The sequence below is a fragment of the Panthera uncia genome, chromosome D2, assembly GCF_023721935.1.
Source record: "Panthera uncia isolate 11264 chromosome D2, Puncia_PCG_1.0, whole genome shotgun sequence".
Classification (NCBI taxonomy): domain Eukaryota; kingdom Metazoa; phylum Chordata; class Mammalia; order Carnivora; family Felidae; genus Panthera; species Panthera uncia.
The window spans coordinates 22,443,810-22,458,929 of record NC_064818.1 but is presented as its reverse complement, the minus strand read 5'-3'; the positions used below and the strand labels follow the sequence as shown (position 1 = coordinate 22,458,929).

General features: G+C 40.0%; 1 protein-coding gene across 1 annotated transcript in view; it reads right to left on the bottom strand.

Moving 5' to 3' along the window:
- The window catches only part of ARID5B (AT-rich interaction domain 5B), a 178,930-nt gene that overhangs the window by 146,093 nt on the left and 17,717 nt on the right, over positions 1-15,120 (bottom strand). Inside the window, exon 3 of the mRNA XM_049645103.1 lies at positions 1,195-1,420. Within this exon, the coding sequence (XP_049501060.1) occupies positions 1,195-1,420 (226 nt within the window). The remainder of the gene's footprint in view (positions 1-1,194; positions 1,421-15,120) is intronic.

The following is a 15,120-nucleotide window of genomic DNA, read 5'->3' as shown; positions in this document are numbered from 1 at the left end:
GTTACTGTTGTTATGTAGTCTCTTTATGCCAATTAAATAAATCGTCTAGGTTTGTCCTAATAGTTAAATCCTAGGTTAAAAAAAAAAAACAAAACAGGAAGTTGTCACATTAAGGCATAAAATAGGGCTATGAAAATCAGCATTGTGCCAGAATGAAAGAAAAAGATGCCTTAATATGTTAAAAGTGAAGTTCCTCTTTGCCTAAAGAGGAAATAATGAGTCTAAATCAGAGGTCAACAACTTTGGTCTTGAGCAATGTTAGAAGAGTAAGTCACTGAATGCCAGAGGGACGTACAAACAAGAGGGAAAAAAAACAAAACAAAACAAAACAAAACACAAGAAAAGGGCACAAAAAGGCACTGGAGAAGAAACTGTTCAGAAAAAGCAATAGAATTAATTATGGAGCCCCTCCTATATACCAGTCATCACGGTGCGAAACCCTTCGTATCTTACATCTCAGTGACCCTATAAAGTTCTCATATTTTTCACATAGGGAAACGGAGGCTAGGAGGTTAAACAAATTGCCTAGAAAACACGGCTAATAAGCAGGAGAGTCAGGATTCGAACACTAATTAGAATAACTACTCCAAATCTCAAGTTCTCCTTTAAAGTCATAGTGGAATAAGGGAGGGAAGGAAAGAAAAAAATACGTTCATGGTGATCTCCGAATGCTAAAAGCCCAGGGAAACCTACGCCATGAATCGCCAACCAGTGGCTTCCCCGCATTGGCACTGCTCTCCTTCTCCACATGAAGTCACTCGCCTCTCTTCCTCACTTCGTTTTCCACCCAACACGAAAACATGAAATTCTAACATGGTATTAATAGATGTCATACTACCTACTTAGAACAAATATTTAAACTCTTCACTAGTTCTATTTCAGGTGTCCTAGTTAAGTCTCACGCCTTGACACCACGTGGAAGCTGCCTGAGGTCACGTGTGCTATCCCCCAGGTTCTAGCACAGGGCTCCACGCCAAGAAGGCCCTGCGATCCGGCAGGTAACACCCACCCCTTACACACCCGGACTACGTGCCCATAAGGTGTTCCGAGGACCCTTTGAGGTTAAGGAAATTTTATATGTAAAATTATATATATGGCAGGATTTCCAGAAAAGCCTATGACCAGAAAAAAAAAAAAAAAGTAGGTTACTGTATCCGCCCACACGTTAGATTTGGAAGTACAAATTCTATTTACCAAGGTCAGCCTTTTCCTTGAGAACGTCTTTGAAGTTGAGCCCACTGTTGAGGGTTGACTGCCTGTACTTGAGCAGGGCTTCTTTCTGTCCATTCCTTCCCAAGGCCTCGGTTTTCACCGACCCAGCCTGGAGGCCACACCTCCACTTGGAGAAATCGGAATGTACCCACTTGACCAGGTCTTCAAGCTTCACGATTACCTTTTCGGAAACAGCAATGACTTCATCCTACAAGAGGTGGTCAGGGGAGAACAAAACTATTATTGGTGGTTGAGAGGCAAATGATAAATTTTCAACAAAGCCCATCTGAAATACCGTTTGAGTAGTTTAGCCCTACACGAGCAAACAATGTGTTTTTTGGTGACAGAGTATCTTTAATAGCTCGCTTCATTTCAATGGGTTTTCACTGCTAGCTGTCTAGTTGAAAAATAATTTATAAGATATATTTGTTATATGATTAGAGCAGTAATTCTGATAGCTATTTTTAATGCTAGCTGCCAAAGCCCATGCTGCCTATCTGACCACGCAGGTGAAAGCTAATTTTTAGGTGCAGTTAATTGCAAAAGTAAAAAGCGAGAACTAGGTGACTAATGGTTAGCCTGTCTCTATATAAATGGTCTAAGTAAATCTGGGATTCTTGGAACTCTGACTCACCCCCAAATTCCTATGTTTATGGTACATTTTCCCTTGGCTTATACACAAATATTGAATTTAACTTTTGTCCTAAAAATTAAATAAAACTGTGATGTAATCCCAAAAGAAATACTTCATAAATGTTATGTGCTTCCCACTGAAAGAAACTTACACATTCTCATGTTTCTTAAAAACTTTGTAAGTTGAGAAATGAACTGATTTTTTTTCTTTTAATACATATGGGGTAAGAAGAGAGAGGGTGAGTGAGGAGAAAGCCTTTGAATCTAAGAAAAGTAGTTGAAACTTAAGTTTCTCCTATGGATCATAAATTTGAATTTTAAGCATCCCTAATTGCTTCCAGGAAACAACCAACTTTTCTGACTCAGAATTAATCTAGCAAGATATTTAATAGAGATCCATCCATGGAGCAAAGGAAGGCCTCTCCTACCCAAAGATTCCTTGGAAAAAGCTTAAGAAGATCATCTCACTGGGTTTTAAGTTAAATTATTTGAAGCATTTGACATTTCAACTTGAACTGACTTCTTTCATTTCTTTTACTTCACATTTCTGAAGAAAAGCTTAGCTGTGAAAACCCCTAAGCTTACAAAATCTTAGAAATATTTTTGACAAACAACAACAGGAAGATGTCTCTAAGCTATTAAACAAAAGGAATTCACAAGTGATTTTGGCTAATTTTGCTGTTAAACATGACTCTTTCCTCCTTCCCGCCCCCCACCTCCACACACACACACACACACACACACACACACACACACACACAGAGTACTGCACACGTTACTCCAAAGCAAACAAAAAAGGGTTTATTAAGATAAGCTTCACACAATGAGAAGCCCTGGATTTCATTTTTAAAAATGTTTTAAGGTAGGGTCTAAAATTTCACCTTTCCTCATCCAGTTCCAAGCTGCTTCTGAGAACAAAGTTTGTTAGGCAGCAGCAAAATAAATACTCTATCAAAAATGAAAAGTAAAACTTTCGTAATGGAGTCCTTTCTCTTATCATGATTAAATATGAACTTCCCCTGAATGGGACCCAAAGTGGAAACTGTTTTTATCCTTTGCTCCTGAAAAAAAAAATTCAGTACTTTATAAACAATGGGGCATATTACAAAGTACCATTTCAATAGATGATTTCACTCAGACTCACTACACCATCCTCTTGAAATAAAAGATCTGTAGTTGTCACGCATTTTATAGCTATTACATGGTGATTATTAAATGTCAGAATGAAAATTCAGGCTGGATATTGTTTCAAAGCATATGGGAACAGCTTCTGGACAGGGCACACCAGAAATCAAGTTTAGAATATACTGAAAATAATTAAGTATCATGGTATAGAAGACTCAACATTGGCAAAGATGGAATTTGGCAACAATGTTACCAAATATGGTTCCTTAGAAGAGACAAGTTTGGAGATGAGTGTTATTTTCAAATAGCGCTATGATCAAATGATTATCATGTCAATTACCAGTTGCTTCAGATCTTTTCCAAGAAATGGCATGACTAGCGCTGGCTGGCTTACAACGCCCGCCAAACAAACAGTTTATTAACCAAGAGAAAATACAATCCTTATGATGTCATTGATGAATAAACCCATCTTTCAAGATTCAGTCTATAGATTTTATTCTCCCTCCTTTTCTCTCTCTTAGAAACAGACTTTATGAATATACACACATATATAAAAACAAATGCAGGAATTCACATAAACACACATAAGCCATAAACCCAAGTTTGGATTAATTGTGAAACCACCAGTATGTTTTACTGTGGATTCACAGAGAAACTGGCCCTGCAACATTGTCAAATGCCAGGATTTAGAAGGAAATCTGATAAGCGGAGGAGGGGGAAGCAGCAGACCAGCCCCAAAAACAAAACAGCTAACATATATATAGAAAATGTCTCAGGAAACATTGCTTTGTACACACAATGGCATAAATCACATGTTCGTATTTACTATTCTGAGCAAGCTTTGACTAAAGTTCTTAATACACGCCGTTCTCGGGCAAGCCTCTATGTCTAAGAAAAGAATTTCAATAAGCTCATCTCATGATTACATTAGCTCTTTGCAAACCGAGAATTAGCACTGGATAAATATTGCTGATTTACTCTAATACAACACAAAAGAAACACAAAGAAATACACTTTGTTATTCTATTAATGTACCTTGGCTTTTCAATTAACCCAGTTCCCGATCTATATTTATGTAGGCTGTGTTGAGACGCTATCGGAGCCCATATCCCCTTTCATCATTGTTTTAAACGGCTTGTTTCTGTAATTTGGATTTTGTGTCTACGACTGTATAAAAAACAGCTTTTTGAATCACAGAATCCTCTATGTCAGAGGAAAGGATCTAGTCATGAATTAGCCTGCCTGTGTATTGCCGGCCTCTGCACATCGGAAAACTTTGCACAAGGTATCCAGACGTCCATCTTTTCATAAAATGAAATGAAATAGTAAAATAAAATGATATCTCTGCCAAAACAAACAAACAAAAACGTTCCCCCAAACAGTTGGAAGTGATTGCTTTCTTTAGATAAGATTCGAGATCTCCAGTTGACCAGTGACCCCGTCACTCCCTGTTGCCTTACCTGCCTGGCTGCCCGGACAGCCAATCAACATTTAAACTTGCACACCCTGATTTATTCCACCTCCTTCATTTTATGACATATCCTCATACCAACTTCCAATAGAACTTAGACAAAAACCCAGGTTTCCTATCTGCCCACAGAGTATTCATCCTGGACTCAGGAGCCTTCGGCCTGGGTTTAAATCCCAGGTCTGCAATTTATTCACCATGGAACACTGAGAAACTTCTTTAACCTCCCCGTGCTTCAAGATTTTGTATGTATGTAGAAAAAAAGGATAATAATACTATTTACCTCTTATGGTAATTTTGAGGATTAAATGGGCTAACATAAATGAGTGGTACGTCAGTATTAACTCCCATTTTCATTGTCCTGAGTCCTTGCAGAGATGAGTTTAGATGGCTCACAGGTAAACTTTACATATACATATATATATACATATACATATATATATACATATATATATATATATATATATACATATATATATATATATACACACACACATATATATATATATATATGTTACTCATTGCTTATTTATTTTTGTGGTTACTTTTCATTTATGGGAAAGTGGTACTGGTTTTCCATTTACAGGAGATTTAGAATGTTTCCTCTTTAAATAAATTTAAGTTAAAAAATAGGTCAATTTGAACAAAACCATTAAGTAAACACAGGACATGTGGGTACAGCCAAAAAAAAAAAAGTCAAGATGCATGAAAATTACTGAAATTTGGGACAGTGTATTGTGTCAGTGGTTTTCAAACTGTAGTCCAGGAACCCTGGGTAATCCCCCAGACTATTTCAGGTAGTCCATAGAATCAAAACAAAGATCATAATAATACTAAGACATTACTTGCTTTTTGCAGTCTTATTCTCTTTCAAGTGTATAGTGGGGTTTTCCAGAGACTATATGACATACGGTAAGGCAAGAGAGTAAATACAGAAGCAGATATGAGAATCCAGCTGTCTCCATTAAGCTAGACAGTAAAGAGCTTATAAAAATGTAAAACAATGCCACTGTTTTTTTTGTTTTTGAAAATATGGTTAATTTCCATAAAAATGTGGCAAATATATATAATGGGTTTATATTGCTGTTCTTATTTTTTAAATTAGCTTACAGTAAAATTTCCTGTTTTGATGTATAGTTCTATGACTTTTACCACATGGCAACCACTGATCTTTCTCGCTATCTTTTTTCTCTTTTCCAAATGTCATATAAATTGAATCATACCATCTGAAATCTTTTGAGATTACTTCTTTCACTCAGGATAATTCCTCTGAGATCCATCCATGTTGCTGTATGTATCAATAGCTTGTTCCTTTTCACTGCTGAGTAGTATCTCATGATATGGATGTGTCCCAAAATTATTCATCCATTCGCCCATTGAGGGACACTGGGTAGTTTTCAACTTTGTGAATTACAAATAGAGCTGCTATAACCAGATGGTTTTGTGTGTGTGTGTGTGTGTGTGTGTGTGTGTGTGTGAGAACACGCATTTTCAATTCTCTAGAATAAATACTTGGGAGAGGAACTGCTGGGTAAGTGTATATCTAATTTTGTACAAACCATTTTCCAGAGTGGCTTTACCATTTTGCATTCCCACCAGCAATGGATGAGATTTCCAGTTGCTTCTCATCCTTGCCAGCCCTTGATACTGGGTTTGTTAATTAACTTATTATTGCTATCATAATATAAGTGCAGTGGCTTCTCATCATGTTTTAAATTTTCATTTCCCTAATGACTAATGATGTTGAACATCTTTTCAGGTGTTAATTTTTCATCCGTATATCCTTTTTGGTGAAGTGTGGGTTGAGGTCTTCAGGCTCATTTCTCAAATTGGGCTGTTTATTTTCTGACCATTGAGTTTTGAGAATTCTTGTATCTACTGAATACAGGTCTTTTGTCTGATATGTGTTTTGAAAATATTTTCTCCCATTCTGTAGCTGTCTTTCCATTCTTAGTGTATTCAACAAAAGTTTTAAATTTTGGCTAAGTCCAATCAATCAGCTGTTTTATTTGAATCGTGGCTTTGCTGTTGCACCTATGAACTCTTTGCCTAATCCTGGGTCACAAAGAGCTTCTATGTTTTCTCCCCAAAGTTGTATAGAAGTATGATTCATTTTGACTTAATCTTGAATAAAGTTTGAGATTCAGCTTAACATTCAGGGTTGTTGTTTTTTGGGGTTTTTTTTACATATGGGTGTCATTTTATTTTTAGTTTTCAATAAGTTACCAAGAATTTTTAAGTTATTTCTAGTTTTGACTTACAATGCAGTAAATATCAATAGATATAACCCACATAAACAAAAGCTCTTCGGCGTCCTCAGTAATTTGAGTGCAAAAGGTCTTGAGTCCAAAAACTTTGGGAACCATTGTGTTGTATCGTGAAACCAAGACCTTTTCTTATTCTTTGGTTTCTTTGACCTCTTAGTGGCATTTGATAATGAACAACCCTACCTTTGATGAAACTCATCCTCTTATTAAGAACTGTGAAGAGTCTAAGATTTTACTCTACTTTCAATCTTACAAATTGTCCTGCCACAGTTCCATAGATGCTGGCAGAGGACACAAGACTCCTGGTCGGAGACAAAGAATGGTTTATTGCTTACAGCAATAGCTGCAGTGAAAGGATCATGTTTGTGTTGCTTCTTCAATACCTAATTCCCAAAATGAGATGCCAAGAGAGCTAGATGATACCTGCACAGGCAGTGGGGTGCATTATAGGAGTAGGACCCTGAGCGGAGGGAACCCAAATCTTTAATACTGGGCAGTGATTATGCCTGCCCTCTGTTCTGGAGAAAGACACTAGCTCTGTCTTCCAAGGCTGTTCATTACATGAGCATCCTTGAAAGGACAGTCCAGAACAGTCAGTGGCTCTGCTCACGAGATGTACAAAAACTCAGTGGATCCAGGAAGAACACCTACCCAGCACCTACCACCTATACATTTCTTTGCTTTGTTCAATTTTTCTTCTTCCTTTTTCCATCTCCCTACTGGGAAAATGTAGGAAACATATATCCTTAGATGCAGTCTGGGTCTAGATCTTTCTCTGCATATTCTCCATGGGAATTCCAATATTTACCTTTAAGCCTATGACTACTTTCCAGTTTGGTTCCAAAAATTCATCTAGATTCCAGCCCCATGTTGTCAATTTAGATGTCTCAGAATGAGCTCAAGCTCAGTGGAACTCCACAGCCCATTTGACTTATTGTAAGAAAAGATCTTAGCTGACTCAAGGGAAATTTAACATCCCCCAACTGTGGCTAGCTTTCCCCCAATATCTATTCCTCCTTCATTCTTTTGTAATGAACTGCTAAATTGCTGGGCACAGAATAAACACATCATTTTCCTGCTTCCCTTATAGCCAGGTGCAGCCATATGACCAAGTTCTGACCAAAAAAAAAAAAAAAAATGAGTATTAGTGGTGTGTGCAACTTCCAAGTCATGCCCTTAAAGGGAAACGGATATGCCTTTGGACCATACACATGAGGACAAATCTCTCAGGGGAAAAAGACAGAAAGGAGTTGCCCAGAGTTGGGTCTCTGGACCACCTCATGGAGCACAACCACCACACTAGCCCTGAACCATTTACCTGTAGGCTGTGACATGAGAGAGATTTGAACTCCCAACTTATCTAAGCCACTTATCTAATTCTACGTCTCTCTCACACACAGAGAAACCTCTATCTTTATGAATATATCATTCCTCAGAAGAGAGAAAATGAATGCAACCTTCCCTATAACACCATGAAGTAACCAATAACCAATCACTGCTTAGGAGAACAATATTCAGCTATGTTAATAAAGCTTAAAGGATTATGAACACATAAGTGTAATATAGAGGGGTTGGCAGGGGGAGGATGGAATGAGAACAAGAAAGCACAGCATATTCAACTCAATCTTCCCCAAACATCCTAGATTTTTAAAATATTCATTGTAGCAATTGAAATACGATAAACGGGAATGCAAGCATACCAACAGGTGATGTTAGCTAAATAAATCGTGAAACCAAAATAATAGTCCAACTGGTTCCCCAAGAGTGGGATATTTTCAACTAGATAGAAGCTAAAAATGAAGAAAAACTGTTAAATGTTAACATTTAGAAAGACCAGTGCAAGCACATCAGCTTGTGCCCTAACCATTGTGCTAGGCCTGTGTGCCCATGGTGTGCAAGGGGCAGAAGGTGCCACCACTGGGCCTGGCTGGGTTGGCCACTCTCATGCTTTCAAGCCCCGCTCAGATAACTGTCATTCTAGGCACCTACTCGTCTGGCCGATCACTCTCCCAGTTAGGCATTAATGTGCTCCATGAACAGGACACCTACAGGGTGAGTAAAAAGGTTTCACTCTACAGGCACGTGGTTGCCAGTCAGAGGTCCGAGAAAGTCAGGCAGGACAGAATGGTACTGTGGGTCGACAAGATGAAGTTTTCACTGGCCAGCCATGAAATGAGAAAAATGAAGACCATGCAGCCAGCGTTTCATGAAGCTCAATTTGCTAGATTTCAAGGACTATCTCTGTACCAGTTAGGGTCCCAGTGGGAAATAGATAGAATACTTGTGTAATGATGATCCAAGGAAGATTTTAGGAAGGGACTAATGACAAAGGTGTTGGTGGGATGTAAAGGAACCTTGAGAGAGATCGTACAGGAACTTGGGCTTAGGGCAGGTCAATTATCATCACGTCTCGGCCAAAGGGTCAAAGTGGGAGTGAATGATTACCAAAATCAGAGCAGATCCTTCTCCTGGTGGCAGTGACTCTTGTTAGAAGGACACCTACAGCCTGGAGGAAGCTCACAGGATAAGAACAGGGAGTAAATACATGTCTCCCCCCCACGCCTGTCCCTGTCCTGGCAGGGAACCTCTAAGGCCGAACCCCAATGGAAGCCACAGGGCCCAGGAGCCCTATTACTGGAGTCACACCAGGAAAAGACACAGGGCAGACAGCAGAGAAAAGGAAGCAGTGGTGATCTAGAGGGGCCCCTGCACACTCTTTCCACTTAATACTATATCCCTCCTCCTTTCATCTGGTGTTAGAATATCCATTTTTCCTCAGAAATGAGGATGACAATAGATGGTAGCAGTTGTTTTTTAATGTCCTGAGTAGACAAAATAAAATGATATCAACACTCAGTTGGTCCCTGAACTGGGAATTACTGTTCTTATTACCTCTGACATAATGTTAAATCTTTATTAGGCACCAGTATTTGATGCTGAATCATGGAATTCTATTCTCTACAGTCAATGCCTGCATCGCAGAAACTTTTTAGTGGCAGGTACCTTTGCTTAATTTCTACTTCTCTTGTACTTCCCAAGGAACCAAGGACTGTGCTGTGCCTAAAGCAGACAAAAAATACGGATTTTAATGGAAACCATCTCTGGATGTTCCATGTTGGGAGAAACTAAGGGATACTTAGAAAGCACAGCCTTCTGAGTCTGGCTGACCCAGATTCAAACGCAGCTGTACTAGGTTGAATGTCCACATTAAGCTTGAGACATGACATCATCTTGCCAAGGTCTCATCTGAAAAACTGGGCGGGGCTCCTGGTTGGCTCAGTCAGTGGAGCATGTGACCCTTGATCTCAGAGTCACGAATTCGAGTCCCACGTTGGTTATACAGATTACATTAAAAACAAAAACAAAAACAAAAACAACCTAAAAAGTGGGGGAAAATAAGATTAAAAAAAAAAACCCTCCCCTCACTGGGTCATAAGGATGTTGAAGTTATCACAGTACAATGGTCAACACAGAGTAGGCATTCAAGAAATAATGGCTATTACTATTATTACATCGTGTCACTGTGACTGAAAATGAGGGCGTGAGAGCGAGCAGTATTAAGATGTCACCTGTGTATTCCTCACTCCTCTTAATTCTTTGGGAACAATGATACCCCTGTGGCTACGGCTGGCTACCTCCAAGGGGTAGTTAGGGTAAAAAGCAGTTACTAGTGTCTGGGATTCTAAGTCATTCTCCTCAGTCCTTGAGGAATAGAACACTCTAAAATGCTTTACTTTGTCCAGACACTAATCCATGAATTTAGCAGACATACTCTCTTCTAATCTCTGTAAAGACTATCTGAGGTAGGTGTTCCCAGGCCCATTTTAGAGATGAGAAAACTGATGTGGAACCAGAAACCAGATTTGGCAGCACCGTTGTCTCCCTGGCAAATTGGTCCCCATAGCCCTTTCAGTAGTAATACTCCATCCATGCTACTCCCACCTGGGACAAGGGCACTCACCCCTAACAGTGTCCTGGGAGGTCAAGGGGGTGGGATTTAAAGTCATTTTGCAACAAAAGGGATTTTAATTTTTGATTTGTATTGTGTTCTTGTCCCCAAAGTAAGATGGCAGAAATTGCCATTCATGTGCTATTTAAAAATGCAAAGAATTTTCTGTTGTCTGAGTGATGAAGATATCTTCTCAAGTATGTGCTAAGGTTTCGTTTGACTCCCTGAACATGATGAAATGGATTTGCCATGGAGGCTCATTAGTGTATTGGGTTCCAATTTCCGAAGCCAGCCCCTTCTCTTCCAACCTCCCCCTCCTTCCCACCAGACATTTGGGTGAAGCTTGTGGCTCAGTGAACTTTGGAAAGCCATCCTGGCACAATTAGAGGGAGTAAGCAAACAGAAGACTGCTCTGAGGTGTGATTTGTCAGATGTAATGCGACCATCCTTCATGGTATAGCCAAAGGCATTTGCGTATCAAACAAGTAATTCAAAAATCCTAAATATTTTATGTTCCTAAATACATTTTTAATACACACTAATCTAAAACTTGTTAGGCTGCAGCCTGCTCCCTGACCAGAAGCCCATCTCTAAAGAAAGCACCAGAAACATCATCTCATTAATTCTCAGTTTCACTTCTTTCCTTTTGGATTTACCACATATGTGCTTTTTTTTTTCCTCCCTAAGATTAAAAACCATTTACACGAAAAGCAAGAAGATGCATCCCAGTGTCCTAGATATTTCATCTCTAAACAAGCAAGTATCTGATATCCACTGAAGATGTGTGAAGTCAGGGGTTGAGCCTGCCACCTTTCCTTTGGCCAAATAGATAGGGTGTTTACTCCACAGTCTATTTTTTTAACTACTTTCAGGTTGCCATAATAAAAACTAGCTTGGCACTCATGTTCTTAGCTCTGGCCATTAAAACACAAGCAAAAGGAGATAAATGAGCCCAATTCCAGTGTTAAAGTTCAGGTAAGTTACCTAGAAGAACATTCTATAAAAGCAAAACTAATAGCAATAAACCCAAACCCAACTACCACCCAACACAGGTGATCTAATATGCCAAATGACTCCAGACCATTCCTTTGACATCTCCTGATCTTTTTCCACCTAGTTTTACGGGCACATTGTCTCCTGCCCAGGTACACAGTTCAACAGAGCCTATACTTCAGAAAGACCCTGATAGGAGGAAGAGAAAAAACCCTTTGCCCCTGTTGGTATATGCAAACCACGGTGGAAGCTGTCTGAATTCTTCAGGGTTTTGGTGATCTGGCATTGAGTCTTGATATACTGCTGTCATTAATGAGAAGAGCAGTCTTCACAGAGAAGCACCAAGAGCCTTATGCCTATTTAGAACGCTTTAATGTAGAAACCAAGTAAGTCTTCCTGTTTTGTGTAGCCTCTATTTAAACATAAACATATGATTTAGACATGTTCCCTCTTGTTAAACATTTTTTTTGCTCTGTTCACTTAGCACAGTTCACATTATTATCCTTACATGTCCAATGGCAGTGGAATAATTTGAGACCCACAGCTTTATTTAATAATGTAATTATCCTATATTGGATTACTTAAAGGGGCTTTGTATTTTTAAGTTCTAGTGTTTCCTATACTGGTGATATGCTCTGCCGTGGTAAATGATTCAGGCTTCAATCAAAAGCTCTAAACTCAGTTTGGAAAAATATTGAGTGTTTTTGAATAAGCCAGGATTAATGCAAGAGCCAATTTGCAACCACAGTGGGTGACCTTTCTCTTCCTGTTCAAAGCCGGTGGTGTGGAGGCCGGCACAGAGGACAGAGCCAAGCAACTATAACAGCCTGATTCCAACTACTTTGCCACCTCAGGCAGGTTGTATAAACCGGAGAATGAAGCCCGAGTTTTCTTCAAGGTAAGCTTTCTGAAACCTGCATAGTCTTCCATGACTTCTGGTACCCAGCACACTCCTGAGTGCAATGAGGAAGTGAATGAATGCATGAATAAATGAATGAATGAATGAATGAATGAATGCTTTGAGCATTCTGACAAAACAGTTGCAGAAGGGAATACAGAAGGAACCATCCTTGCCGCCTTCACGGGAGTATTCACAAGCTGAGCACACTGGGTTATGGTCAGGAGAAATTTTGTTAGAGCTTTTCCCTAACTCAACTCAATCTGATCCAATTAACCTGTGTTGACTCTGCTCTGTGCCAAGCACTGGGCTGAGTACCAGCCACGGAAAGATGAGGAGGAAGAAGACACTGGTGCTGCCCTTCAGAAACCCACAGTGCCCAGGGCCTCCTGTTCTCGCCTAAGAAGTGAAGGTTCTTCCCTTTTTAGTCCTTTGCCAGAGAATCCATGCATTCTTCCATTGTCAGTGTTCTGCGCATCTACGCTGAGCTGTGCTGGGTACTAGAACAGCTGGGGAAGAAGCCCCTGACTCATGGATGCCAGTTTTGGGGGTGGGTAGACAGTAAACAATAGCCCTCAGCTAAACGTGATTTACTTGAGAAACTGTCGTAAGTTATTTCATTCATTTTCATTCATTCAACAAATATTTAATGAGCACCAACTATGTGTCAGGCATTGGGGTTATAGTCAGAAATAACACAGAGAAAACCCTACTTTCCTGGAGCCTACAGTGATTAAGTATGGTGTGTAGTGTATGGTGTGTATGGGGTGTGTGTGTGTGTGTGTGTGTGTGCGCGTACGTGTGTGTGAGAGAGAGAGAGGGGTGGGGCAGAAGAGCTAGATAATAAACAAAATAGGAAGTAAAAAACCTAGAAGAGGCAATAATGAAAGACAAGGTGTGGAACCGGGGATGATTTCAAATTGAGTGGTTGGGGAGTTCTCTCTGCTGAGACCCTAAGGAATAGAAGGAGCTAGCAAGGTTAGGAGGTGAGAGGAGGAGGGAGAAGAACCAGGACATTGCATGCAGAAAAAACAGAGGACACACAGGCACTGGGGGGAACATGGTGAAATGTCAAACTAAAGGTTAAACACACACACACACACACACACACACACACAACACAGTTGCATGCTTCTAAATTTGAATCCAGATTCCTTTTCTCCAAGTTTCCAGTAGGTTTAGCATGGAAGCTGCATTATAAATCAATTTCCATTGTTAAAAATTGACCAAAATTTTCTTTATGCCACCTTTTCCTCAAAACTTTAATGCCTACATATGTATGGGTTTTCTTGTTTTTAAAAAAATGTTTACTTATTTTCAGAGACAGAGAGTGGGGGAAAGGGCAGAGAGAGAGAGAGAGAGAGAGAGAGAGAGAGAGAATCCCAAGCAGGCTCTGTGCTGTCAGTGCAGAGCCCAATGTAGGGCTCAATCTCATGCACCGTATGATCATGACTTGAGCAGAAATCAAGAGTCTGATGCTCAACTGACTGAGCCACCCAGGTGTCCCTGTTTTTTTGTTTTTATTTTTGTTTTTTGTTTTTGTTTTTGTTTTTTTTTAAGTAGGCTTCACACCCAGTGCAGAGCCCAACACGGGGCTTGAGCTCAGGACCTTGAGATCAAGACCTGAGCTGAGATCAAGAGTTTGATGCTTAACAGACTGAGTCACCCAGGAGCCCCTACATTTGTATGTTTTGAACACTGTGTTGAAAACAAAGTTGCATCCTCCATGAAAGTTTTCCCATGAAATAGCTGATTTCCACAGAATTTACAAGATGCAAGTCTCTGACATATGCACAGGGTTGAAGGGTAGCTAGAACATGTTCATCTCCTGTAGACACACGTTAGAGACACAAACTGGGACAACAATCCCTCTCATTTGGGTGTTTACATGGACATATACCAACCTAATTTAATGCCCCTCCTCAACCACTGTGCATGAAACATACCTATTTTCTTAGGCAGTAAGGAGCCTGTTTAATTATACCAGCTATAGGGGCCTCCTTCCCCTTCCCTCTGCAGACTTATCATCACACCAGACACAATGCCCTTTCCAGCAAAATTCTCCAAATTCACTGATCAAGATGTTAGGTTTAAGAAAGACCCAATATGGCTTGTTGACATGCTCTAAGACTAACAAATCTTTAAAAGATTAAAGCAATCTGCTGTCTACCATGTATGCCTTCTATAATTAAATGCCCAGAAGAGCGAGGAGGTGTTTGGAAGGAGCCACCCGGGGAGAATACGTAATAAGAGCTAGACAGGGTAAGAAGAATATCCTTCAACCCTCATTGACTAGCCTCATGCTAAAATGACTGGTTCCATCGTTGATGGCTAATCTGGCTCCCAATGATGCCCACCTCCCAGATTTATGCCCTTGAGTAATCCTCTTCCCAAGAGTGTGGGCTGCACATCAGCTGACAAACAGAATTAGGCAAAGGTGATGCATATCATTTCTGTGATTAGGTTACAAAAGGACTGTGGCCTCTGTTCCACTTGCCCACTGAGAGGAAAGTCAGCTGCCATGTTGGGAACTGGTCCATGGAGAAGCCCATGTGGCACAGCAAGAACCTGAGGG